At 39.4% G+C, this 25313-nt stretch overlaps 2 protein-coding genes across 6 annotated transcripts in view; one reads left to right on the top strand and one right to left on the bottom strand.

Annotated features, from left to right (window-relative positions):
- LOC135108173 (insulin receptor-like) overlaps positions 1 to 14370 on the top strand; it is a 69425-nt gene extending 55055 nt beyond the window's left edge. For 4 of the 5 annotated variants that reach the window (XM_064018941.1, XM_064018940.1, XM_064018942.1 and 1 more), the window contains exons 22-33: positions 2865 to 2934; positions 3818 to 3912; positions 4722 to 4830; positions 5784 to 5935; positions 6105 to 6278; positions 7369 to 7504; positions 8317 to 8524; positions 8838 to 8976; positions 9716 to 9887; positions 10202 to 10338; positions 12428 to 12630; positions 13370 to 14370. In XM_064018941.1, coding sequence (XP_063875011.1) covers positions 2865 to 2934; positions 3818 to 3912; positions 4722 to 4830; positions 5784 to 5935; positions 6105 to 6278; positions 7369 to 7504; positions 8317 to 8524; positions 8838 to 8976; positions 9716 to 9887; positions 10202 to 10338; positions 12428 to 12630; positions 13370 to 13409 — 1635 coding nt within the window. In that variant the 3' untranslated portion in view covers positions 13410 to 14370. Of the gene's footprint in view, positions 1 to 2864; positions 2935 to 3817; positions 3913 to 4721; positions 4831 to 5783; positions 5936 to 6104; positions 6279 to 7368; positions 7505 to 8316; positions 8525 to 8837; positions 8977 to 9715; positions 9888 to 10201; positions 10339 to 12427; positions 12631 to 13149; positions 13272 to 13369 lie in introns of those variants that run through there. The other variant, XM_064018944.1, reaches the window with a different exon arrangement.
- LOC135108174 (activating signal cointegrator 1-like) overlaps positions 14366 to 25313 on the bottom strand; it is a 12011-nt gene continuing 1063 nt past the window's right edge. The window contains exon 2 of the mRNA XM_064018945.1: positions 14366 to 18976. Within this exon, the coding sequence (XP_063875015.1) occupies positions 17333 to 18949 (1617 nt within the window). The 5' untranslated portion in view covers positions 18950 to 18976 and the 3' untranslated portion in view covers positions 14366 to 17332. The remainder of the gene's footprint in view (positions 18977 to 25313) is intronic.

The raw sequence follows: 25313 nt of genomic DNA, 5'->3' as shown, positions 1-25313 counted from the left end.
CTTTGAGCAAGTGGACTGGAATCAATTTGATGAAGCAGTTGGAATAGAAGATAAATGGGAGATTTTATGAACATATACAATGAGGGTGTAAAGAGATTTGTCCCAAAGATGAGGAAACAAGAGGCTAAGAAGCAGGAGTGGTTTAATAAACAATGTGAAGAAGCAAGGAGAAAGAGAAATCTGGCCTGGATCAAATGGAAGACAAGGAAAACAAGTGACACATGGAAAAAATATAAAAGGGAGAGAAATTAATACTCTAAGGTAAGGAGAGAAGAAATAAAGAATTATGAAAAGATATTGTGGACAGATGTAAGAATGTTCTATAGATATGTGCATGGTAAAATGAAGAATAAGAAGGATTAAACACACTGAAAATAAATGGTACACATATTAAGGAAGAAGCACAGATTGCAGAGGTTTTGAATGAGTACTTTCAAAGTGTCTTCACTGACGAGGGAACATTTGATAGACCGGTGATGACAGATGTGAGAGTTAGAAGGATTGAATGAGATTGAGGTAACAGTGGATGAGGTAAGAATAATGATGAAAGACTTGGATGTGAAGAAGGTGCAGGGACCTGATGGTGAAGGAATGCAGAGATCAACTTGCACACAAGGTTTACAAACTCCTCATAACTTACTAAGGGAAGGAGTGGTGCCCAAGGATTGGAAAAAAAGGCAGATATAGTCTCCATATATAAGAATGGAAGCAAAGAAGAACTATTCAATTATAGACCAGTGTCATTAACACTACACTTGTATTGACAAAAATTTGCAAAAGAATAGTGAAACAAAGATGATGGAGTGAATATCTGGAAAAGAGAGAGATATTAACAGACACACAATTCGGATTTAGATAAGGAAGGTTGTGTACAATTAATTTAATGTGCTTCTACTCCAGAGTCATTGATATAGTACAAAAAAGAGAAGGATGGGTTGATTGTGTTTATTTGTACTTAAAGAAAGCATTTGATAAGGTTGCCCACAAGAGACTGCTGTGGAAATTAGAAATATTTGGTTGGATGAGAGGAACACTCCTACATTGGATAAGTGACTTTCTGAGAGGAAGGGAAATGAGAACAGTGATCAAAGACAGGAAGTCATCATGGAGAGAGGTAATTAATGATGTCCCGTAGGGATCAGTACTAATGCTTGTTATGTTTGCTATCTGTGTGAATGATATGATGGAAGGGGTGAATAGCTACATGAGTATGTGCCAATGATACAAAATTGATGAGAAAAGTGGAGAGGATAAAGAATTGTGAAGCTCTACAGGAGGATCTTAATGTGATTTGGGATTGGAGTGGCACTTGGAAAATGGAGTTTAACATGAAAAATATAGAGTGTTAAAGTTTGGGCATAGTTGTGTTAGGCCAGTCTTCAGTTATGAATTTGGTAACAGGAAATAAAAGTGAAGATTGGAGAGGAAGACCTTAGAATTACTGTCACAGACAAGCTGTCCCCAGAGATACATGTAAGAAGGAAGACAGGGGCAGCATATAATCTGGTGAGAAACATAAAAGTAGCATTCAACTATCTGGATGAAGAGATGATTAGGAATTTAATTGTGACAATGATAAGATCTCATTTGGAATATGCAGAAGTGATATGGTCTCCCAGCATTAAAAGGGACATAAAGAAGTTAGAGAGAATACAACAAGCAGTGACAAAGTTGCCTCCGACCCTATCAGACTTATCGTACGAAGAGAGACTAAAGAAACTAAACCTGCCCACCTTGGAAGAGAGAAGAGAGAGAGAGGTGACCTGATTGCCTAATATCAGATTTTATTGGGCTATGAAAAATTGGACTGGAAAGATTTGGTGGTGAGAGACTAGAAGCACAAGAGGGCATCAGAAGAAGGTGAAGAAGGGTGTGTTGAAGAGCTGTTAAGAAGAACAGTTTTCCACAAAGGACTGCTTGAATCTAGAATGAGCTGCAAAAAGAAGTAGTAAATTAAATAACTATACATAATTTTAAAGAAAAACTGATAAGAGTAGATATCAAGCCAGGACAGCATGAGCTTAGACTCCTTCTCCTGTAAACCACAACTAGGTAAATACAGCTTAGTAAATACACACACACCATTAAAAATATTTCATGCCACTGAACAACCTTGGAGTCTGTGAACAGATACTTGTGTGCTGGTAAAGTGGCCACAGTAAACAGTCTAGAGGGAAAGGGCTGCTGCCTTATCCTCACCCACACTCTCTTGACTCCTTTTTGGCACTGCCTGCTTTGTGCTGACAGCCTTGTTCATGGTTTTATATGGTGTACACTCACAAATATGGTTTAATGACCATCTGTATTTGAACAGTTGCAACAGTTCTGCCATCAATGATGCACTATGTGGGGAGGTGGGGCACACTACCAGGGTGACAATTATTGGTGCTTTTCTTGTACAGGTAAGTTTCTGTTTAAGAGGAAAGGTCTCTGGTAGAGGGAAGTTAAGTAAATTGTTGGATAGTGGAAGGAGGTTAAGAGGTAAGTGTAAAGGGAAGATTTACAAGAGACAGAGAGAGGCAAGGTTGGGAGAAAAGGAACAATTTAAAAACTAAATTGGCCTAATCTTTCAGTTCTTTTCTTATGTAGATTTCAAACACCATACAAGTACACAGATAAAGAGTGAGTGTGTGTAACTGAATCTGCTTGTGAAATGAAAATGGGTAATCTTTACATAAAGGATTAGTTGGCAGGTGTTCACTTGGTTCAAATCTTCACAAAATTCCTTGTTTTGCAGGTCTGAATATTTCACTGCATGCTGGTATGGATGAATGCTATTATGAAAGAGGTTTTTAGAGACAATTATGCAATTATTTATTTGTCATACCCCATTGTTTACTGCCATAGGACCAAATGTTTTCCAGAACCCTTCATGGGCGAGTCCTGCTGCAGTGTACACAGAGTACCCAGAAGGGAGGCAGGCAGCTGAGAATAGTAAGCTTGGCTGTTGCCTCTGTTTGGAGCTGTGTGGCTTACAGATGTGTGTTCATCTAGTTGCATTGAACTTTGAAACTGTGGTACTAGTTACTGTTTTTTTTTTTTCTATTGTTTGTTATTTAAATTTGATAGACTTTCCATGCCACTAATTAGTTGACAAATGTGAGATTTTACTGTATATAGACAACTGTTTAAATGATTGATGTGGATAAGGCAAATCAAAGATACTGGTTGGTCTGTGCATTCCATGATAGCAGTGTAGGACAGGCAACAACACTTGGCAGGTGAAAAAACATGGCAAATGACAGCACCTGGCAGGTAATAGTGCCTGGTAGGTGACAGTGTGTGCTTGATGAAGAAAGGAAATAATGATGATATGAGTCATTACAGGAGGTGTCTGTCAGTTAATACATACTTTACAAATACAGAGATCAAAGTCAGAGTTACTAATGAGAGGGGACTATTCATATTATTGGAAAAAGAGCAAGATTGTTTGTTATGTGGCTATTCACAGCAATGAGGATGATGGCAGTTCTCAAATCAGAGGAGACTTTCACCTGCTTCCTATCAACTCACATGTGGTTGCATTAAAACAAAGCAAGTCTACTCTCCTGAGTTTTAACCGTGTCCAAGCCTGTTGGCATTTGTGAAGTGTGGTGACTGACACAAGTGTACAAGAAAATAATTTTTTTTGTTATTGTGTTCCTGTAAGCCAGTGATCAATCTGTGCCAGTTATGTGAGAAAAATCATGAAAAGAAATAAGGAATACATAGGGTAATTTATGTACATAAGCTAACATCTCAAATGTAGGTTAGTGAATGAGAAATTATTTACTGCATTGCACCCAAAATATAGAGTAAATCACTGATCATCTTTCAGTTACTTCAATGAGTAAGACAGACACCTTCAAGTACACTAAGGCAACCTACATCCAGTTCACCAATCTTTCTCACTACTCCCATTACAAGATTGAGGTGAGTCCGTAAACAAGGAAATGTCCGTTGGTAATGAAGACTAAACCACAAAGTATATAAGGGAGCCTTTGACCACTGTGCAAATGCTAGATGACAACAGTTGATCATAGTGGGAGGTCAAACAGCCAGGTGCCCTGCCTGCCATACCCCAGCTTTGAGCAGTGGCCCATGGTTGTTTTTCTTGGACACAACAAATGCCTCACCAAAGCAAACATTGCATTAGAAATAAACCACTAAATTTTCAGTAAATGATAGTAAAATCTATTGTGTAAGATGCATGCCTCAGATTTCTATTTTAGATGTTGGTGTTATAAAGTGTTGAGTGGAAGACATGTATAAGTGTTGCCCTCCAGAAGTAGGACTGTAGTGTCACTATACAATATAGTCACTCTTTTCCCCTGTGCATACATATGTGAGACTCACTTGTGTTACTGCTACATCCCTGCATTCCACAGATATATATTTCATGACCATCATATTCTTTCAGCTCACTCCAGTCTGTTAAGGCACCTCAGTCTGTTAAGGCACCTCAGAACACTGGGTAGCCACCAGTTGATGTGATCAATCTTCCATCATTTAGTGGTCACCAGTCAACCCCCAGACATTTATTGACTCTTACTTCCCAGCCATGTTGGTCCTAGATGGTTCCACTGACTACTTTTGGAGATACTTGCCTTAAAGGAAACTGAGTGACAGCTTCAGGAGTGGACAAATTAGAGCTAGGCTGTCATGTGCAGCTGTGTTGATTCATGTCCTTGTGTTGTCTCTTCTAATGGTGTTCCTGCCTGGTGTTCCACTGCCTGATGAAGGTGTCTGCCTGCCACAAGGAACAGAACACCTGTCCTAAAGATATGAAAGGATTGTGTCAGCTGTGCTCAATAGTTCCAGCCAGGATTGAGGATACCACTGCTAAGAAAGGTATGTGACTTTTTGCTTGCCTATATTTTGACCGTGAAGAAAGCTGGCTCAATATTATATAATCAAAGCAAGAGACCAACACAGAGAACACCAAAGAAGATAGATAAGCAGTGATAAACCAAAGTAAAAAAAAAATCTTGTATGTCAGTGTCCTGTAAAGAAAGACAACTGAAATATATGACTCACTGTAATCAAGGACACATCCAGTAAGTAGCACAAACATTTTAAACTCCCAGCAGACACCCATTATCACCATGTTCCTGTTGATTTTTTGCCTATAGTATGTGAACCTCAGCTTAAAGTGTGCCACAGGCTGAGTATCAAGCACATCACAAGAATCTGCATATTTTTTAATGCTTTAGGGACCAGCATCTTCAGTGGGTCTCTCTCTCTCTCTCTCTCTCTCTCTCTCTCTCTCTCTCTCTCTCTCTCTCTCTCTCTCTCTCTCTCTCTCTCTCTCTCTCTCTCTCTCTCTCTCTCTCTCTCTCTCTCTCTCTCTCTCTCTTTAGGGGCTAGCATCTCCAGTGGATCCCCTTTTTTTTTCCTTTCCTTGATTAGTTCTTACTTTATAAAAAAAAAGGAAAACTCTCTTAGTGAACTGCTGTCACTTATACAATGGTGTATAAAAATAAGGAAAACTCTCTCAGTGAACTGCTGTCACTTATACACTGGTGTGGGAACCAAACCCTGTGTCCCATATTTTCTTTATTTTCTTCCTTCTTAATTTTTTTTTTCTTATTTTTTCATTTTAATTTTCTATATTTTTTGTTTTCTTATTTTCTTATTTTCTCATTTTATTTTATTTTATTTTATTTTATTTTATTTTATTATTTATTTATTTATTTTTATTTTTTTATTTATTTAATTTTTTGTTGTTGTTGTTCCTATTTTAAGTGGGTGTTCATCCCAACAACATGTGCCATTAACAGTTTGGCATTGGCATTCTGGTACAGATAATGCCAGCATGGTGGTGGACTTAAAGGTTGAAAACATCAAGTATTCATCTGCCAAAGTGTCCTGGGCACCTCCTGTGTCCCCTAATGGCCCAGTGCTGAAGTACCTGGTGTTCATCTCTAATGTGACAGAAGATGCCAAACACTCCATGGTTTGTATCCTTTATGTACAGGGAGAAGCACCCTGAGTTGTCTTGGCACACAAACGTTATATTTTCATTCATATTTCCATCTTTAGAAAGACTAACTTGGTGTGCATGTAATAAGAGCCCTCATGTGAAATGAAAGAGCAGTCATCCATACACCTTTCCTTTGTTGCAGTATGTGTTGCAACAATGTGTGTTGCCTTGTGGATCCAATAGAAGCCTCGACAAGCATCAGTTCAAGCTGAAAGACCTGCGGTCAGACACAATGTACCAAGTGAAAGTTGAAGCTCTTACAAGAGCCCCCTTGGACATAAATGACACAGCAGCCACAGCCATCTTTACCACAGAAGTCAGTACCTCCCCACTGGTGACCTGCAGACAGGCAGGCTGCTTCCTGCTGTTCAGTGCTGCCTCTTGGCATGAAAAGTGGCATGCAGCCTAGTGTGCCAAAATCTTTTAAATTATATGTGCTCTTTTCAATGAATCCAACTGAGTTAAATGCAAAGTACTCGGTGTGGTAGAGAAAATCTGCTTAACAGGTACAGAATGAAGACCAAGGCTCTAGAAAGATTTAAGAGCTACAGCTAGCTTAGATCTCTTTCAGAGAAAACAATGAATAGAGACCAGAAATAGAGATAATTCTGCATAAGAATTCACCATTAATCATTTCATTGCTATTTGGTTCATGTTTCCTTTATCACTAACCACTCTCAGACATTTCTTCCACTTAAATAACTGTCTGCAAACATTATGCTGGCTGGAAATTGCAAAATCTATTCTTTCAATCCCTTCTTTCTTGTAGATGCTTATAAAGACATCATACACTTTTTTAGTGCTATGAATTGTTGCATATTGCATTGAAAGAGACCATTAAAAGTACAAGTCCCAAAATAATATTAAAAAGATATATTTGGCAGTGGTCAGATCTCATGTGGACTGTGCTGTGCAGTCCTGCTCCCGGTATTACAGGAGGGATGTAAGACTGTTAGTCAGGGCAGAGGAGAATGACTAGTAAAATACAAGAGATTCATTATGTTCTTTATGAGAGGAGATTAAACTTTTTAAGTTTTATGTTAGAGAGTATCTGATAGAAGTATTGAAGTGGCCTAAGGGTTACAGCAAGGGTGATGTAAATCCTTAGGGTCAATTATCAGGAAAAGACAAGTAAATTTGAAAAGAACATAGAAGAAAATTGGTCCTCTAACAGAGTGGGAAATTCCTGGAAGAGACTCAGTAATTAGGTTGTTGATAAGTCATTTGGGAGCTTGAGAAGATTATACAGATTTATGGATAGGAATGGCAGGTGTAATGCAGGAACTGCCTTGTGTATGTCTACAGACTTCATACAGCTTAGCATTTTTCCATTGCTCTTAACATGAAGAAAATTCACTACTATTAGCTCAGCATCAGTTCTTGCCATTTGTTTCTTTGCAATTCAGGCTAAAGACAGTGAAGACCATGGCCAGATATTGCTGCTGGTGCCAGTGTTTCTGCTGCTGGCAGTGATGTGTGGCATCTTTGTGTTCAGAAGAGTTCAGCCGCCCAAGCTGCCTGTCGATGAAGACGTTGACCCAGGTGAGTGTGGGGCATGCAGGGCCCTGCTTCCTTTTAACTGGTGTACATAGCAGCAGTAGGGGCCAGTTTGGAGTCTGATGGAAAGCTGAGTTATAATCAATAAAGACATTGTATGAATAGTAAGTGATGTGTTATGAATTGCACTCTACAGAGAGTTTTGTGGACTGTAGTACATATAACCATGGATGTGTAATGCAGTTAGGAACCAGGAAAATTTTTTGTAGAAATGTAAACTTTATAAATTCATTTCCATTTTTCCAGTAATATCATCTTGATAAAAGATGTACTCTGTTTCCTTGATCATTGTAAAATAACTTGTCAATAGTGACACTTGTGAACAACAAAACATATATTACTGTATCTCTTACAGAATTATGGTGCTGCTTTGACTGCTAATGTTACATCCAGGTGTACTTGACATGAAGCATCACCATCACCATGTGCATAGTGTTTCACCTCTAATTTTACCATCAATCAATCAGTCAGTGGACTTAGCATCTCTGATGCCTCACCTCTTCTAGGAGTGTTCCAAAGGCCGTGACTGCTGCAGCAGAACCTCTACTTCACTCTGCTCATACTCTCCTTTCTTGCTCACTCATGCTCCAATGCTTCACCTTCACCACCACCTCTTCCACTCATGCTCCAGTGCTCCATCTTCACCATCACCTCTTCCACACATGTTCTTATTGCTGTCCCTCCTCCACCTTCTGAATGGCCTTTACTCAATGTGTCGCAAAAAATCTTACATTCAGGAAAAGTTTATGGCAGAAAATTGCTTTTAAACCAAAATTCAAGACTGTGTGTATTTTCAGTTCCAGACTGCAGTGTGTTACCCAGACAGTATATGGTGGACCCAGCGAGTCTGAGGCTGGAGCCGGAGCCCCCAGTGGGCAAGGGAAACTTTGGTCTGGTTCTGAAGGGACACCTACAGAGGGGGTCAGACTGGGTCCCTGTGGCAGTGAAGAAGGCCATCAGCCCATCCTCACAGGAAGACATGATGTCAGAGGCCAGGCTGATGCTGTGCGTTTACCATCTGCTATTTACCTTTTTACATATTTCTGTGATAATATTTCCATGATTTTTATTTTCTAATTATTTTCATACTTTTATGTCACTGTGCAGTCTTGTGTGCTTTATAAGCAAATCGTTCCTTGCTAGATCCTGGTGACAGCTACTTGTAAAACATTATATAGGACAGTTCTTACAGTAGTTCTTTTAAGTCCAATCATACTGAACCTAATACAACTATACACTGTAATGCACTGCAACTAATGTGTAACAATCTTTTGAGTGTTAATCAATTTTCAGATGTGTTTATTTATTTACACTTTAGGGAGCTGAAATCATTCCACATCGTGCATGCCTATGGGGTGATGATCAGGTCCAACCACACCTACCTGGTGATGGAGTACATGAGCAAAGGAGACTTGCTTAAATACCTCAGGGAACAGAAGACAATGCTGGAGACTGAAGTGAGTGTGTGTGTGTGTGTGTGTGTGTGTGTGTGTGTGTGTGTGTGTGTGTGTGTGTGTGTGTGTGTGTGTGTGTGTGTATTTACCTAGTTGTGGTTTATGGGAGGGGAGTAATCGCATAGTATCCCGTCTCTATATCTATCAAGTTTGGTCTTAAAAGCATGAACAGTTACAGTATTGACAACATCTTCACTGAGTTCATTCCATTTGTTCATACTTCTATGAGAAAAACTAAACTTCTTGATGTCTCTTCTACAGTTAACTTTCTTCAGCTTCTTACTGTGTCCCCTTTTACTCTGTGTGTCTAAACTTATAAAACATTTTTTGTCCACATTTTCCATACCATTTATCATTCTATTGATGTTTATTAAATCTCCTCTCTCTCTCTTTCTTATTTTCAAGGGTAGGAATTTCCAACATTTTTAATCTCTTTTTGTAGGTTGACTTGTTCAACTCCAGAACCATCCGTGTGTGTGTGTGTGTGTGTTTATGCAACAATAGAAGCTTGCCTATTTCACACAAATTATTCATGTATACATGTATGAAGATGTTTATATTAGAAATTAAATACACAAGAATCAAAGAAGAATAACTATTTTATGAATGTTATATGGCTTTTCTACAAGGTTGTTACAAATTTTATTTGATGTGAATACTAACAAGTTTGTAAGACCTAAGTAGATAAAATGTTGTGTGGTGTTCCACTGAGTAAGTAATGAGAAGACTTGCTTCTCTGCAGCAAGTGTGTGACATGGCACTGCAGATTGCTGATGGCATGGCATATTTGGCCAGCAAGAACTACGTGCACAGGGATCTTGCCGCCCGCAACTGTCTCATCAATGAAGACATGAAAATTAAAATATCAGACTTTGGCATGACACGGATAACAGAAGAAAATTATTACCATGTCTGTAGGTTTCATTAGAATTTTTTTTTTTTGTGATGTGATGTAAGCATTGCAGTAGTATGGGAGACATTGCCATAATGCAAATGTCAGAATGGTTCTACATTTATTGATATAGACTTGTGAAAATGTTTAAACACATTAGTTGTGATCTGATTCCTGAATCTTCTTGTCCACAATGAAGGGAACAAAATGTGAGATGTAAATGAATGTAGAGACAAACTTTATTTCCATATTATTAACCTCTATCTTGCTTATAGTTTTAATGATGCATAAAAAGATACTTTTGGTTCGTTAATTTTCTCTTTTTCTATTGTTCAGTACGCTCACAGTTCTTCCCAGTGCGGTGGATTGCTCCTGAGTGTTTCAACAAGCAGAGATTCACCACGCAGAGTGATGTCTGGAGCTACGGAATTGTCCTCTGGGAAATCCTTACTAATGGCAGAAAACCTTATGAAGTGAGCTATGTCTTCATGTCAGGCACAGCAGTCACTCTCTCATGACAGTGACTGCACTGTACTGAGCGAAGGGACAGTCTGGTCTGGTCAGCACATCTTTCCCAATAAACCAAAGCCACTTCTGACATTCATGCATTCATGTGATTTTAAGCTTTTACTTATGTCATAATCATCACCATTATCATAGTCATCACCTGCAAGCCTGATCACTGCATTGATGGGGCAGTAATGGATGAAAGGCTGTCACCAGCAGCAGAACTTTATAAGGAAACAAATGGAAAACGGATGGCTGATGGTAGCAGATTTTGCTGATTATATTTTATGCCAAGTAATTGATGCACATTGATTTGTAAGAAAACAGTAAACCAGTTTCATCAATCCAGTGTTAATGTTCACCACTTTAGCCATCATTTCTGTCCAGGTTCAACTTGAGTGGCTCTCAAGGCAAAATAAATATGGAGTCCTGATATTCTTGTGAACATTAAGCATGCATACATATAATATATCTGCATCAGAAAAATCTTTTGTCATTGTGCTCTGGTTAGTTTATCTGCTGTTTGTGCAGTGTTTGAACTTTACTGCAGCAGCTCTTTAATCAATGAATGCTCATGAGAGATGTGTCTATGTGTCTGCCACTTCAAAGTATTTTCACTGTCCATGTATGGCTCATGTTGCTCCACAGCTGTCTTTTGCTTCAAGGCTTGCCAGCCTGTGTTGTGGCAAGGCTCATAGGCAAGCTGGACTCCACTTGTATTAGGAGCACTACATTGTACTGCAGTCACCACAGGCTGAGCTCATCTAAAGTCATGCTCTTTCTGCCAGGAAGCTAATTGATGCATGCAAAAAAAATTTTTGTCACTTCCCCAAGTTTTTACATGAGATATTTTAGTCACCTTGTCAGTTAGTCTCACCCTATGCTGATTGTCAAAATATCATTAGGCAGACAGTAATTATATCAAAATATTAACCTTTCAGAAAAATTATTGAAATTAATAAACATAGATTATTTACATAATACACTCCTGTGAGTGTTGTGGTGTGCCTCATCACCTGTGGCTGGTCCACACGGCTTGTATATTAGTGCTACAACTTTTCTAAAAGTTAATATGTAGATTGATATAATTGTTTACCTGTTATATTTTTAATTAGCTGAGAACAAGATTAGTTGATGAGGTGATTGAAAATCCTTTAAATATAAAAGTCCGAGGAAGTTGCAAGAACTTGATGTGTGCACCACTCAGCTGACCCAGTGGGACGGGAGGAGCTGGGGGTTGCTTCCAAACCACCTCAGCCTGCACCAGCTGTACTTGCCTTTGATTTTGAAAGTTATCTCAATGATGAGCAGTTGCAGTGCACTTACTTGCATATGCTTAGTGTAAGTGTTTCTTGCTGCACTGGTGCAGACTTAAAGTGTAGCTTAGAATCTGATTGTAAATTAAAAATGGCAGAGTTCAGAATGCAAACACTTTAAAGCATCTGCCCTGGTGCCATAGGTGACAAAATCAGTGAAGAGTGTTTTGGCTTAAGGAAATGAAGAGTTCAGGAGGCTATTAAGACTCCAAGATTAGTTATTTTTGTTAAGTTATGAGTGAGTCTGGAACCAAAGGATTGCCAGTGCTGAGCAGAATTTGATAAGAATGTCACTCCATTGCCACTGATGATTGTTATATAAGTGACTTGTAAAGTAAGGATTTTGTGATATATGGAGCTGTACACCAAGGATTGGTGCTGGCTGCTGAATTTTGTAGTAGTTGTAATTGAAGCATGAGCCAGTGACTTCACCTGAAAACTACAGGAGCTATTGATCATGATTCCTGACGCTTTCAAAAATGCAAATGATAAGTTGGTGAGGTATAGAGGTGTACAGTCCAAACACTCCAAACACTTCAGAGTAAACAGGTTAAAAAGGATGTGATGAGAGGCAACATAGATAGATAGATCGATAGATAGATAGGCACTGATAGAGTCAGTGGTAGGGAAAGGTGTCTGGACATGCATAGCAAACAGGCATGGTGTGGCTGGTAACTTCAACCTCTGTGTTTTAGTTATAGTTTTGGTGGCAAATTGCTAACCCTCCTGCATCCCACAGGACCTGAGTACCAATGATGAGGTGAGGGAGAAGGTGAGCAATGGTCACACACTAAAGGACAGTGTGTGGCACCTCACTGACTACTGGCTTGCAGACTTGATATGCAGGTGTTGGGAATCTGAGGACCATGACCGACCCTCTTTTCTAAATATAATCAGCATCCTCCAGACCCATGCTTCACCACACTTCATACAGCTGTTCAGGTAGGCAAAGTTTTCTCTTATTCTGGTTTGTTTAGGCATCATCTGTGTAATTCTTACAGTGATTTTGCTGTTATTGATGAACCATTGTGTGACAGTCCACAACTACTCCATGGAAATTTATCAGTACACAAGACAGCAGGGTCAATATGTATGAGGGAGTGAGTCACTCTGTAGTTTCCTGTACTTGACAAGCCATGGCTGGTCAAGAGGAAAGATATATGTAGGAATGGATATCATATATTTTGATATGTGATGAAGATATTTATTGAACAACAATAGAACCACACAGTTGATGGACTTTGGCTTGGAAATTGCATGTTCTTTATACTAATTAATTATTAACCTGCTGATCTTTTGACATCCAGATAATCACATTTGGCAACAGTGGGTACCTCTGGGGTGGTGTGGATCTCAAGCCTTGGTTAGTTTATTCCCCAGGGTGTGGCATGGACCACACATTCACACATCTCCACTCACAAACACAACAAAGTAGGATTGCTAGCCTTCTATTTTTATCAGGAAGCAAGGTGGCAACTCCCACACTGCCAGATGAACAGGGACTGCAGCTTGAATGAAGTTGTCTCTGTCTGCCCTGAGATACAAACCCAGAACTCAGGACACTGAAAACAACCCACATGTTGCATTTGAATGGATACCCTGATTAATAGTTTCTTTCATCTCCAATTAGGTTATGTTTCTCCTCACTTGCCAAACATGTCAGTCATTCATACACTTACAGATGTAAGTCATTTTACTACGAATCAAGGGGCCAGGAGTGAGGGGAAACAGACCTCATCTGGAATGTGAGGGGCGAGAGTGAAGGCTGTCCGGGCATCACCTGTCTGCACTTCACCTGCCAGCCCTCAGTCAGCATGGGCTGCTCCACCCCCCTTCCTCCACCTGGTGAGCCAGTCACCAGGATGATCTGCCAGTGCTCACTTGAAAAGAAATATTCTTGAAATACTAAAGCAAGGTGTCTGTGTAATCCATGATAAGAAAGAAAAGAAATTTCCTTTTTGGCTTTTCTAAATGTAATCTTGCTCTGTCTGGATCAAATAATTCATCACACACTTTATATTCTATAGAACATTTACAGTCATTGCTTCTCAAAGGAATCTAAGAAGGTTATCTTACTCAGCATGTAAGCCGTGCACCAAACATCTCAGGCAACTTGTCCATACATGCATACAAATATGTATGTAAGCACTTAGCCATGACATTCTCATCCATTGTTCATCTCCTCAGCTTCAAAACTGTTTGTATAATTATTTTTGTAATCATCATTAAAATAAGAAGTTATCCACATCTACTAATGTACATTAAGTAAAAAAATACTGTATTTTCCAATTTGCTATGTTGTATCAACTTTCAGAGCTTATTACAGGAAAGCCTTGCTAATTTAGACAAAGAGCTGGAAAAAGTCTGAAACAATCTCTAGAACAGTTCAAGTGAAGCCCAAAATATATAAAGTTTGTATTAGTTCCAGTAAATATAAAAAAAAGAATCTGAGTTAGCAGGGTTTGCTGTGTGAATTCCATGGTACAAATACACACTGTCATAGGGTGTAAGCTTATGTTAGGCTCTAAGTGAAGGCCAGCAAGCTGTGCCAGTCGGCTGCCCATCTGTCTGGGAATAATGAAGCCAAGACATGTACATTTATGGCTCTTTTGTAAACAGGAACATCATAGTGAGTTCAGGGGTCCCAGTTGTTGAATTAGTAAAATAAAAGAAAATAATAAACCAGAATTTTTATTGCTTTCAATGTGAAATATTTTTCCATACATTTCCGTGCCAGAAGGCAATCAATCCTTCATATATTTTTATCTTTTTCAGTTACATGGCTGTCATATTAATAATATTGTGCAGTCAGTATCAGGTACTGGCAGATGAAATAGGGGTAAGCTAACTGGGAATTTCTTTACTGTTCATCCTTTGGTTTGGTGGAATGTGAGTGTGAAGAGTGTAAGTATGAAAGCGTCACTTACACCCAGAACTGATGCTCTTATCTTGCCATGTCATCTGCTCCCTCCACTCATGAATTATAGAACCCAACTCATTAGTTTCTTCAGTACATCATCATTTTTAACAAACAGTATCATCAGATAAATGAGATGGATAGCAAAGTGCTGCCCTTAGTGTGTTGATCAGAAGGTGTGAGAGCATGTTGTGATGCTGCTTCCATCCACCATCTCCCTGTCTATCTCATGTTTCTTTCAACTCTGAGGTTTACCTGTGTCATGATCACTCTCCTCCCACACTCTTGGAGGCCTTTGATGCTGCATCACACTATGAACACTACAGCAGGATAAACTGGGAGGACAAGATGCATGCAGCATCTTATCACATGCAGCAGGATTCAACTGCTGAAGTGTTTTGTCAACTGACTGAAGTGTTTTGTCAGCCTTTGTCAACTTGTCTACTGAGTGTGATGCAGTGTTGGGGGTCCCTTATAAGTGGTGGGGGAGCAATGGAGCAAGGCAACAAAGGTTAGCAGGACGGTGGTGAGTGTAGGTGGTGCTGTGCCCTGACCACTCACAGGAATTTTAATATTATTCATAGCTTCATCTAACTTAACATATTTTTTCCCATTTGATATATTGTGTGCATAGCATGGTTTTGTATGATCGGACCATTCATCTGAAAATATTACTGTACATTATGCAAGGTACTGTATTATTATCATTTAACACAACTGTTAACCAAGTCTAGGCCAGTCAACTACTATGGTAATTTTCTGTTGATTGTGTTCCATACATTTAACATTACTACTACTACTACTATAAATATTGCTACTGATAACTAAATATTCCAGTTATCAGTTACTAATAATAATAATTTTCAATCCAACTATTCACAGCATAAAGATAAATTAATCATATGTGCAGTTTTTAATGGCAGCTTAGATCATCATCATCATCATCATCATCATCATCATCATCATCATCATCATCATCCTAGGTATGTCATAAGGAGCAACAACAAAGACTGATGAAGACTTTTACATTCATTTCCTCACACCAGATACAACACACTACAAGCCAGCCTGCAGTGGCTCGTAAGAGGCAAGTACAGCTGCCCTCTCGAGTTTACACTGAGCCACAAAAGAGTTGCAAGTTAAAGCATGCAACACTCTGGAGGGGAGGCAATGGGCAGACAGCATCACCCAATCCAAGACCTCAGCATGTGGAGTAGGGAGGCCAGTTCTTTTCTCAGCTGTCTTTAACTATCCCAGCCATTGTAGACCAGTAGTGATTTAAGACTGGGTGAATTTAGGCACAGCCAGTCATCTGAGAAAGTTCTGTCATAGGACTGCCAGTTCCCTTCTCCAGTGACTTTAACTTTCCCAGCCACTGAAGACTGCGTACCAATTTAAGGAATGGGCAGTCACCTGGGAAAATTGTTAGCCAGGATTCCAACCCAGGACTTCCTGTGTGGCATGCTGCTGCCTGAACCATTGTGCTCCCCAGAATGCTGCTCCTTTGATTTGTAGAGAAAAGAAACAGAATGCAACTGAGTGTGTGTGTGTGTGTGTGTGTGTGTGTGTTTTCACTGAAGATATATGTACCCATTCCCTTATGACACATATATTTATATATAGTGTTAACCTCACCAAGTATTAAGACATGTATTTGTTATATATTTTCTTTATCTCACTGAATATATAAGTACCATTCCTTTATTTGTCATACATTTTTTCATCTTGCTGAATATATACATACCATTTGTTTAAGACAAGTATTTGTTAAGTATTTCATTTTACTGAATATCTACATACCATTCTTTAACACATGGATTTGTTATGTATTTCCTTATATTTCACTGAATATATATACCATTCCCCTAAGACATCAGGCAAAGATTCCCTGTACAGAGGTGGCCCAGAGACATCACACTTTGGCCTTGTTCTGGAAATAAAAACACTAAAGAGAGGATTCCCAGTACACAAAGGAAAATGCACAGCTGAGATAAATTAACAAAATTACAACTGTGTGATTATTGTGCATTCTTTTTTGGAGGTGAAAAACGAGATTGTTGTTGAGAACCTTTACCAAACTAACTTACTTTCATTCAACTGCTCTTGAAGTCTTAGTATGTTGGTGGTGTGTTGTGCTTCTGTTTGATCAAGTTAACTTGAATGTGAACCAACACTGAAGGAACATGAGGATCAGGTGCATGTGTGTGTGTGTGTAACTAGGTGGTGGTGGTGGTGGTGGTGTGAATGGGAAACAATAAGTAAAGCAAGTAATTTTTCTTCTCAAAAATATTACTCTTATTTTTTCAGCATTCTTCTTCAGTGATAAATATGCAAAAAAATGTTTGAGTGTGTCAGTGTATGCAAGTGGGTGACTTGTCTCAGCAGGCCACCTTTACCAGGATGTCAGGCTGCTGTGTATGGTGTGCAGTGTGTTATTAGCATAGTAGCATGGGGATGTCTGGTCCTCCTTGCTCCTTCAATGTTACTGTTTTTCATGCCCTGTCCAATGGGAGGCTTGTAATAAAGTCTGCCTGTCTACTTACACTGTATATACATGAATCCTCTTTTATTCCATTTTGTTCTTCTCCCCCTTCTTCCTACACACAGTTACTCTTTCTTCTTCATCTGTTCTCTTCCACAAATCCTCTTATCCCTCTTCCTTCATTCATTTACTCTTATCCCTACATACACATAATTTCTCCTTTTCCCCATCTATCTCTCTCACTATTAATTGTGCCTCAGTGCCTTCTTTGCTGTTTGGTGGATCTTGGACTCCAATTTAAATATCTTGTGCTGTCCTTTGATTGGGAATTTTATGACCATCTCCTGTGGGTTCTGGCAGACAAACACATAGGGAGACTCACTCTCACCCTCAGGAAACCGCTCCCGGTACTCTTCCTGTGGCAGGACATCAACAACATCGACACATCCCAGCAGACAGCCTGGAGGATAGTGCTGGGGGAATGTTATGTTCTCCTTGCCTAACAGAACACGATAACGGTCTTCAAGTTGTCGTATTTCCTCCAGCTGAGGGATTTTTGCAGCAGCAGCAATCCACAGCCTCCCACGGTGGGCAGAGTACCATGTGCGTCCCTCGTGGATCTTTATCCCAGCCACTAGAAGACTTGCCCAGGGCTGGTGCATGCTGAGACACATCCCCTCATCCCTCATCTCTTGCAACTCTCGGTCCTGAACACGAAGAGGTCCACCAAACTTCCTGCCAGCCTTGTGCATGCTGGTGGTGGTCAGGCCAGTGTCTTGATATATTGGCCGACTCACTTCCACCTTTGGTCCACTCTCCTCCCTGTCTGGGGCTGAAAAAATGTCACTGGTCCGCCCCTCCAGCACCTCCTTCACCAGTGGGTCATCAGGGTTGTAAATTGCTGTAGTCCACTCGTCCTCCACCACACGCCTGCTGACCAAGTCGATTGTCACCGTCTGGCCACCTCGTGAGAACCTCTTGGCCCTCAGCTCTTCCTCCCGCTGCCGCAGCTTCTCCCGATCGCCTTCAGCCAGCCAGCGAGAGTCGAGGCTAAAATAGTCACTCTCATCATCCAAGACGCGTGTTCGCCGTTCACTTGTCCGGTCAAACTCCAGGAGGCGATTCTTGTGGTCAACTGCCTTCTGCAGGGCATCTGTCTGCTCCTCTGGTGGTGGCAGTTCCTTGACCATTGCATTTTTCTCACTCAGGAGTCGTCGTTGCAAGGCCTCTGATTTCTTTGAGCCACGATTGAGCAATTCCCTCTCCTCCCTTGTCACCACCAGGTTACCACAAAACTGGCATGGCCCAGAGCCCTCCTGCTGGCACACCACACGGCCACAATGCAAGCAGTTTCCCACCAGGCGGTGTCGCGAGGCCTGGCACTCACAGCGGTGCCGCCCACTCAGCAGCACAACATCCTTATTTGCTCCATCCTCAGAATACAGGTTAACAAATTTTGTTTTCTTCTTACCTGATGATGAGCTGGAGGAGGAGGTGTTAGAAAAGGGTGTGGAGGATGGAGGAGCAGAGGCAACACCATTAGAACTTTCCCTCTGTCCTCTCCCATTGCTCTCTTTTGGTGCTTTTTGTTTCTTCTTGTCAGTGACCTTGATAGAGTCAATCTCAAGGTCAGGCTTGCGATAAAACCTCAAGTCTTTGCTTGCCTTTGCCTCCTGTTGCCTGCGCAGGAACTCCTCAATGAATCTGGTGTGTGAGGGTTCAGAGCTGTCCAACATGGAGGTCAGGTATTCCCTCACCTCAGCAGGGTCCTCAATAGGCTGCAGGTAACGGATGATCACCTGGGGATCACAGAGACCCAAGCGCTCCAGCTCTTCACATGCCCACTGCTCAGTTGACCCCATAACTGCTGCCTGGTCTGACCTCCACCACTGGGAAGGACACACAAGGTTTTAGGTTCAGGCTTGCACTACCAAACAAACATGTTGGTAACAATCTAGAAAGGCCTAAAACTATCAAAGCACCATCAATATAGATCAAGCAAACATATAACAAACTGATATAGATAACAATCTAGGAAGGCCTGAAACTATTAATGCACCATCAATATAGATCAACCAAACATGTAACAAACAGATGTAGGTAATAATCTAGGAAGGCCTAAAACTAGTAATGCACCATCAATATAGATCAAGTAAAGGTGAAATAGGCTGAAAAGATTATTGTAAGTAACTTGTAATACGCTCAGAGACAATGTTCCTATAGCCTTAGGCTTGTTTCAGAGTGAATTTTAAATGAAATGGTTTCTGTTCAGTGACCAAAGAAGGAAGGCTATTCCATATGCCAACAACACAGACAGGAGATGCCTCAGACACTGGGGAGGACAATGAGTATATGTGTTACAGTCAAAACCCGGAATCAGTCAAAACTAGTTTTAACTAGGTATTTTCAATGTGTTGGTGAACAACTAGTATTACCTAGGCAAAACTAGTTATACCTTAATGTGTTTGATATAACTAGAAATATCAAAGTTTAACTAGTTAAATCTAGTTTTATCTGATCGTGTAAGTTAAAACTAGATTCAACAACGGTACTGAATGTCAAAAGTAGGCGAGGGATATGACCACTCGTTTGAGTGAAATTGCTCGTTTGAGTACCATTTTTGGGGAACTCAAACATAATTTGTTTGTGTTTGTAGCTCATTTTAGTACCTTTTTAGGTGGCTGAAACGTTTATTGGTCTATTCACATATGTGGAAATAAATTTCCCACACTAAGTGTAGTAACAAATGTTTAATCAGACATGCAATGATAAACATGCTTTTATTCCTATCAAAATTATATAGCGGTACCTTTGATAACATATAGGAAAAAAAAATATCTGCCAAATTGTCACAATTTATTTTTAACGAAATGTATTAAAATTCATTAAAACAATTATCAATTTATAATTCCAACTTAAAATAAAACACAATAATAATGAAATGCATCTCATATTCTTTAATAAAACAAACTGTGTCAGACCCAAGACAAAGTACTACAAGTGTAAATAATATCTGACAAGTTTTTACATTTATTTTTAAGAAATTTATTAATATTCATTAAAACAATAATCAATTCACAGTTCCAACTAAAAATACAACACAATAATGAAACTCATGTCATGCTGTTCAATAAAACAATAGTAATTGAAGTTACAAAGATATACATTATTTGTTTTTACATGACATACTATTGTGACACTTTGAATTACAAAGGATTTTATTTTTTTTACATTTGCAAATGTTGGTTGCACAATGTTTTGTACAATGACATCTAAAGAATCCTTGGCCTGTTCCCACACTTGAACTAGTTGCTGCACTTCTTAAAGATATTTCTTTGTCGGTAGGTATATCTTTCACATCTAGGAATAACTGTTTACACACATCAAATTCAGACCGACTATACAATTTCTTAAGAATGCCGTCTCTAGTACCTAACTTATACAATTCATCCTCACTTCTGTTTAAAACAACTGCAATGATATTCCGCAAATCTCCTTTTCCCTTGTCAACATCTGGAATTGGTACAGTGACATTTTGTCCCACACTTGCTGGAGGGTGAGACGCATCAGATACTGTCTTCATTCTTTTTGCCTGCTTTTTCAAACTAGTACTAGCTACTTGCCTATCATGTGATATTTGTGCTTCAGAATTACAGTTTAAACATATAACATTAGATCCAAAGCCATCCTTGCCGCTCTCAACGTTTATTCCACAAGATTCGTGAATATGTGAGCCACACTTCGAGCAGTAGTGACTTCACTTATTTCCATTTCACACACACAACACGAAAACACTTCACTTCTATTACTAGATCGTGAATTTATGTCATCTTGATTCGTCATCTGCAAAGCAACATTAGATTCCCCAACAGTGTCCTTGTTTACATGTGCAATTATCTTCTCCAAATCCTCCTCATTATTTACAACTTTAATCAATTCTCGTGGAATGCATGTTGTTGCAAGGCCAACCCTTGGTTCTACACCAAACATTGCTTTGTATGGGCTTCGATTTATACCAGAATGATGGGCTCTGTTCTTCATAAATTGTACGAAGTGTAATCCTTCGGACCACCTTGCTGTATCATTGTCTTTCATCCATCCACTTAACATATTTTCAATATCTTGATTTGCCCGTTCCACAGACCCTTGACTTTGACTATGTCTTGGTTTTCCATGCACAATTTTCAACTCTGGCCACAAAGAGGCTAAGGACGTTATAACACTATTTACAAATTCTCTTCCGTTATCACTCTGTAAAATACAGGGTGCTCCAAATGTTAAAAAAATATCAACAAGGTGATAAGCAACTTCTTCAGCACGTTTACATTGCAATGCACGTAGTATCACAAATTTAGTTAAATGATCTTGATAAACCATTATGAATTTATATTTTCCATCTGCTTGTGTCTGCATATCAATTAAGTCCACTTGACACCGATTATTTAACTCTGAGTGTAAGATTGGTTTGGAAACAAGTCCTCTTTTCTTTTATTTTTCTTACTTTGGCACACTTCACACATGGTCAAGAAGAGTTTTATCATATTGGCTGTCACATTTGCATATTTCCTGTTAATTTCACATTTCAGTCTATCTCGACCACCATGACCGATTGCTACATGAGATGTCTTAATGGCTTCAAAAATCTCGGGAGCAGGAACGTAATAACGAGCTTCGTCATTTTTGCTACTTGCAATCAGTTTTTGAACACCACCAATTTCAATGACATCAAACCGCTTCAGTCTTCTGTACTGTAGAGACGTTTTCTTCTTAGCAGTTTTAGCCTCCTTTACCTCCTGCAACAGTGAACCGTATTTTTCTGCAGTAAGTATGTTGTAGTGTGATTCTTGTTGCACATCCCACTTCAGTATGGTCTGTAAAAACATAGTCTCCCATTCAGTGTCAGCTGCCTGGTTAGGAGGGTGGTCAAGAGTCCCACCCTTATGGTCCCCACATGGTTCACTCCACTCCCTAATGCTACTTATACATATAAATGTTTTCCCCGGCACTACACCAGTTTCACTTTTAGTCTAACCTTGTTTTCCCAAACTTAACAATTGTTAAAACTAGCTTTGACTGAAGTGTGTAGGTAAAACTAGGTGTAAAATACATTTCGTGTTTTACCGAGCCTTTATGTTAAGAAACTAGTTTTGCCTAGGTAATACTAGTTTTTACAAACAATAAATTATACTACTAGTTCTGACTAGTTGAAACTAGTTTTGGCTGATTTCGGGTTCTGACTGTAACATATGCAAACATGTACATGTTATCCCTTGTACACATCAGAAGCCTGGTGAAATAGTCTAGTAATGTCAAATCAAACAACAGCATACAGTAGTCAATCTCCCCAAACAGTATTAACCTGAGGCAATATTAAAGCAGTATTAAAACTGAGGCATACTCCCAGAACTTTCACACTCTAATAGGGGTATCACTGCCAAGTCATGGGGAAATGGCTTCCCACAGCTTTCCATTGTTTTTTGTCAGTGGACTTTCATGCGAGAATTCAACGTATGTGACTCAGCAGGGAGTCGCCTGTCCCCGTGACCAATCATGGCAATTGGTCACTTAGAGCCTTTTCAAACAGGCTACTTTGTACCACTCGATCATGAGACCACTATTTATTTACTTATTTTTTCTAAATCCCAGTGACAGACCTAAAATAGTTGAAAAATTTGGCACTGTCTGCTTTAAATTTTTTCATTAGTGTATACAACTGTACCACTGTCAACCACTCAGGTGTTATGGGGTGCATCCTAAGTAATCGTCGTCACCGACTACGATGATAACAACGTCAAAGGAGAAATAGGATAGCAACAACTTCTTCATCCATGATGCAATGGAGCCTGGCTGAATGATCCTGCAGCAGTGCATCTTAGCAGCGAGCCTTTTCACATGGGTGACTTGCTGATGTGATCCAGTTTTGACAGCATGCATCAGTGTGTTGGTCGTGCTGCTGAGTCGTGTGACCAAATTGCCCATGTAAAAGGACCTTAAAGGTAGTGGTGAGGTAAGCAGGAAAGCCTGAAACCTGTCTTGCTCTGTGGGACATTACAATACATGAATGCATTATTTTAATACACAGAGGTGGTCCAGATCCCTCCAAGTAGGATAACATGCAGCATTAGCTTAGGAAATCCATCATTCTGGTATTCATGGTATTCTGAAATTTAGTGAATTTCCCTATAGTGCCAGTTTATTTTGCCCTCTCCCTTGACCTTAAGGACAACAGTAAAATCCACTCCTGTTATGGTAAAAGGTTAATTTATGTTAATTCTGAATTGTGGGAGCAGTGGTGCATCACCAGGAAATAGGGTTTGCCTTAGTATTTTTCTTATTATAGTATTTTCTTATTATACTCTTTTGTTATTTGTTTCATTTTATGAATCTACCCTCTTTATCTCATATATGCTATTGTAAGACTAGTGCCATTGTGGTGATTTAGATCATGGCATCTTTGTATTAACAATATGGTTATGTGGTGATGACCATGCAGCAAAATAGGAGGGTTGGTTGAATCAGACAAGTTAGCAGTCTTTATCCACCTTATCTGACAATGCCATTATCCACATAAAATCCTACAGCTGCATTTGTACCAAGCAAATTAAATCAATTCAGTTCATGAAGAATCAACAAGATTCATCATTCATCTCGATTCATCACTCTAATATCAATGTAACAGTTCACACCAAGCAAATCAAGTCAATTCAAATCGTGCCGATTCTTGGGGATTCAGAGTCAGTGATTTGCACGGGCACATTTCTTCATCAGTCACAGTGATTCTACCAAGAAGTGAGCATCATGTTTTCGGACAACCTGATCAATCAAATTATTACCAGAGAGATATCTTTCTTACATGTGATCCTTGTGATCCAGTGCACAAAGAGTGGGATGTAGTCAACTTGACAAGCATTTTAAATTGTCATTTTTTTTTTAATTTTCATTTTTAAGAAGAAAAAAAAATAAAATCTGGATTATTTACTAAATCTGGGATTAAATGTTAAAAGCTCCCAAATTCAGGTCTTAATTCATGCACCCCTACTCTTGTTTGACGCCTACAACTACGTCACCTCAGCTACAGCAACACCACTATTTCAGCAAGAACGTCTACGTCCATTCTGGCAATTTGACTCAGTCAATGGGAGCGGTGTCAACTCAAAATGACTCAAGTCAAATGATTCTCCATGAATTGATTGAAATAATTTTGCTTGGTGTAAATGTGGCCTAACTGGAGCATTATGTTGAGTGTGATAATCTATCAGCCTTTTTTATGAGCAATGCATGTAGATTTAAGAATTTTTCCTTATGTACTAATTTGACTAGTTCTTGTTCTACTATCCTTAATTCCTCCACTTTTATTATTGGGTTGATGTTGGTAGCCAAACCCTGAGACTGAGCCTTTAGATAAGTTTTGTAGCAAAGCACCCATGCTAATACTTTCAGACATTTATCATATTTGTTGAATCTTTCCCATTCCATCAGCTTGGATGGCACTGTGATTGTATTAATAGTCACTTCTTTCTCTGCAGGTTGAGCAATGTTGATTTGTCCTGGCCATTCATTTATGTTCGGCAGCCATGAGGGTCCTTGCCAACAGAGGGAGGACTTGCACAGCTCATCTGTGTTTATCCCTCGAGTCATGAGGTCAGTGAGTTTTCTTTGGTTGCCACACAATTTACTTTATATCAGGAATTATTATTTTTTTTTATTTTGTAACCAATACAGAGTTATTTGACTGTCACACCCTAAGAGGATACTTCTTAAATGAATTATTCCTCAATAGTTCTCACAGATGAAGATGGTGAGTCTTGCTGCTAACAGAACAGCAATTAGTTCTAAGTTGGGTATAGTATTGTTCTTTGATGGCACAACCTTTGTTTTTTCTATTATTGCACAGGTAAGCACAAGCTTCATATGCCTTATTACCAGCATCACTAAATATGTATAAATCTGTTTCCTGTGTTTTGGCTGTTGTAGGGATTTCTATTTTACTTGTCATTTTAAGCTATTATATTTTTCCCATTGATCACAAAGTCCATCAGAGAGAGGCTGACCTCATGAAGTTTTCAATTCTAGATTTTATGATTACAGGAAGCAATAAAGCTAATGGATCATGCAATTTTGAGACCACACTTAAGCAAGACCTTCTGGTGATTTCTATCAGGATCCTCAGAGTCACTGATTTCAGATGTGTCTCTCAGCACCTGAGTTCCAAGTTAAGCCTCATAC

Source organism: Scylla paramamosain, chromosome 16 (genome assembly GCF_035594125.1).
Source record: "Scylla paramamosain isolate STU-SP2022 chromosome 16, ASM3559412v1, whole genome shotgun sequence".
Taxonomy (NCBI): domain Eukaryota; kingdom Metazoa; phylum Arthropoda; class Malacostraca; order Decapoda; family Portunidae; genus Scylla; species Scylla paramamosain.
This window is presented reverse-complemented; position numbering and strand designations above follow the sequence as displayed.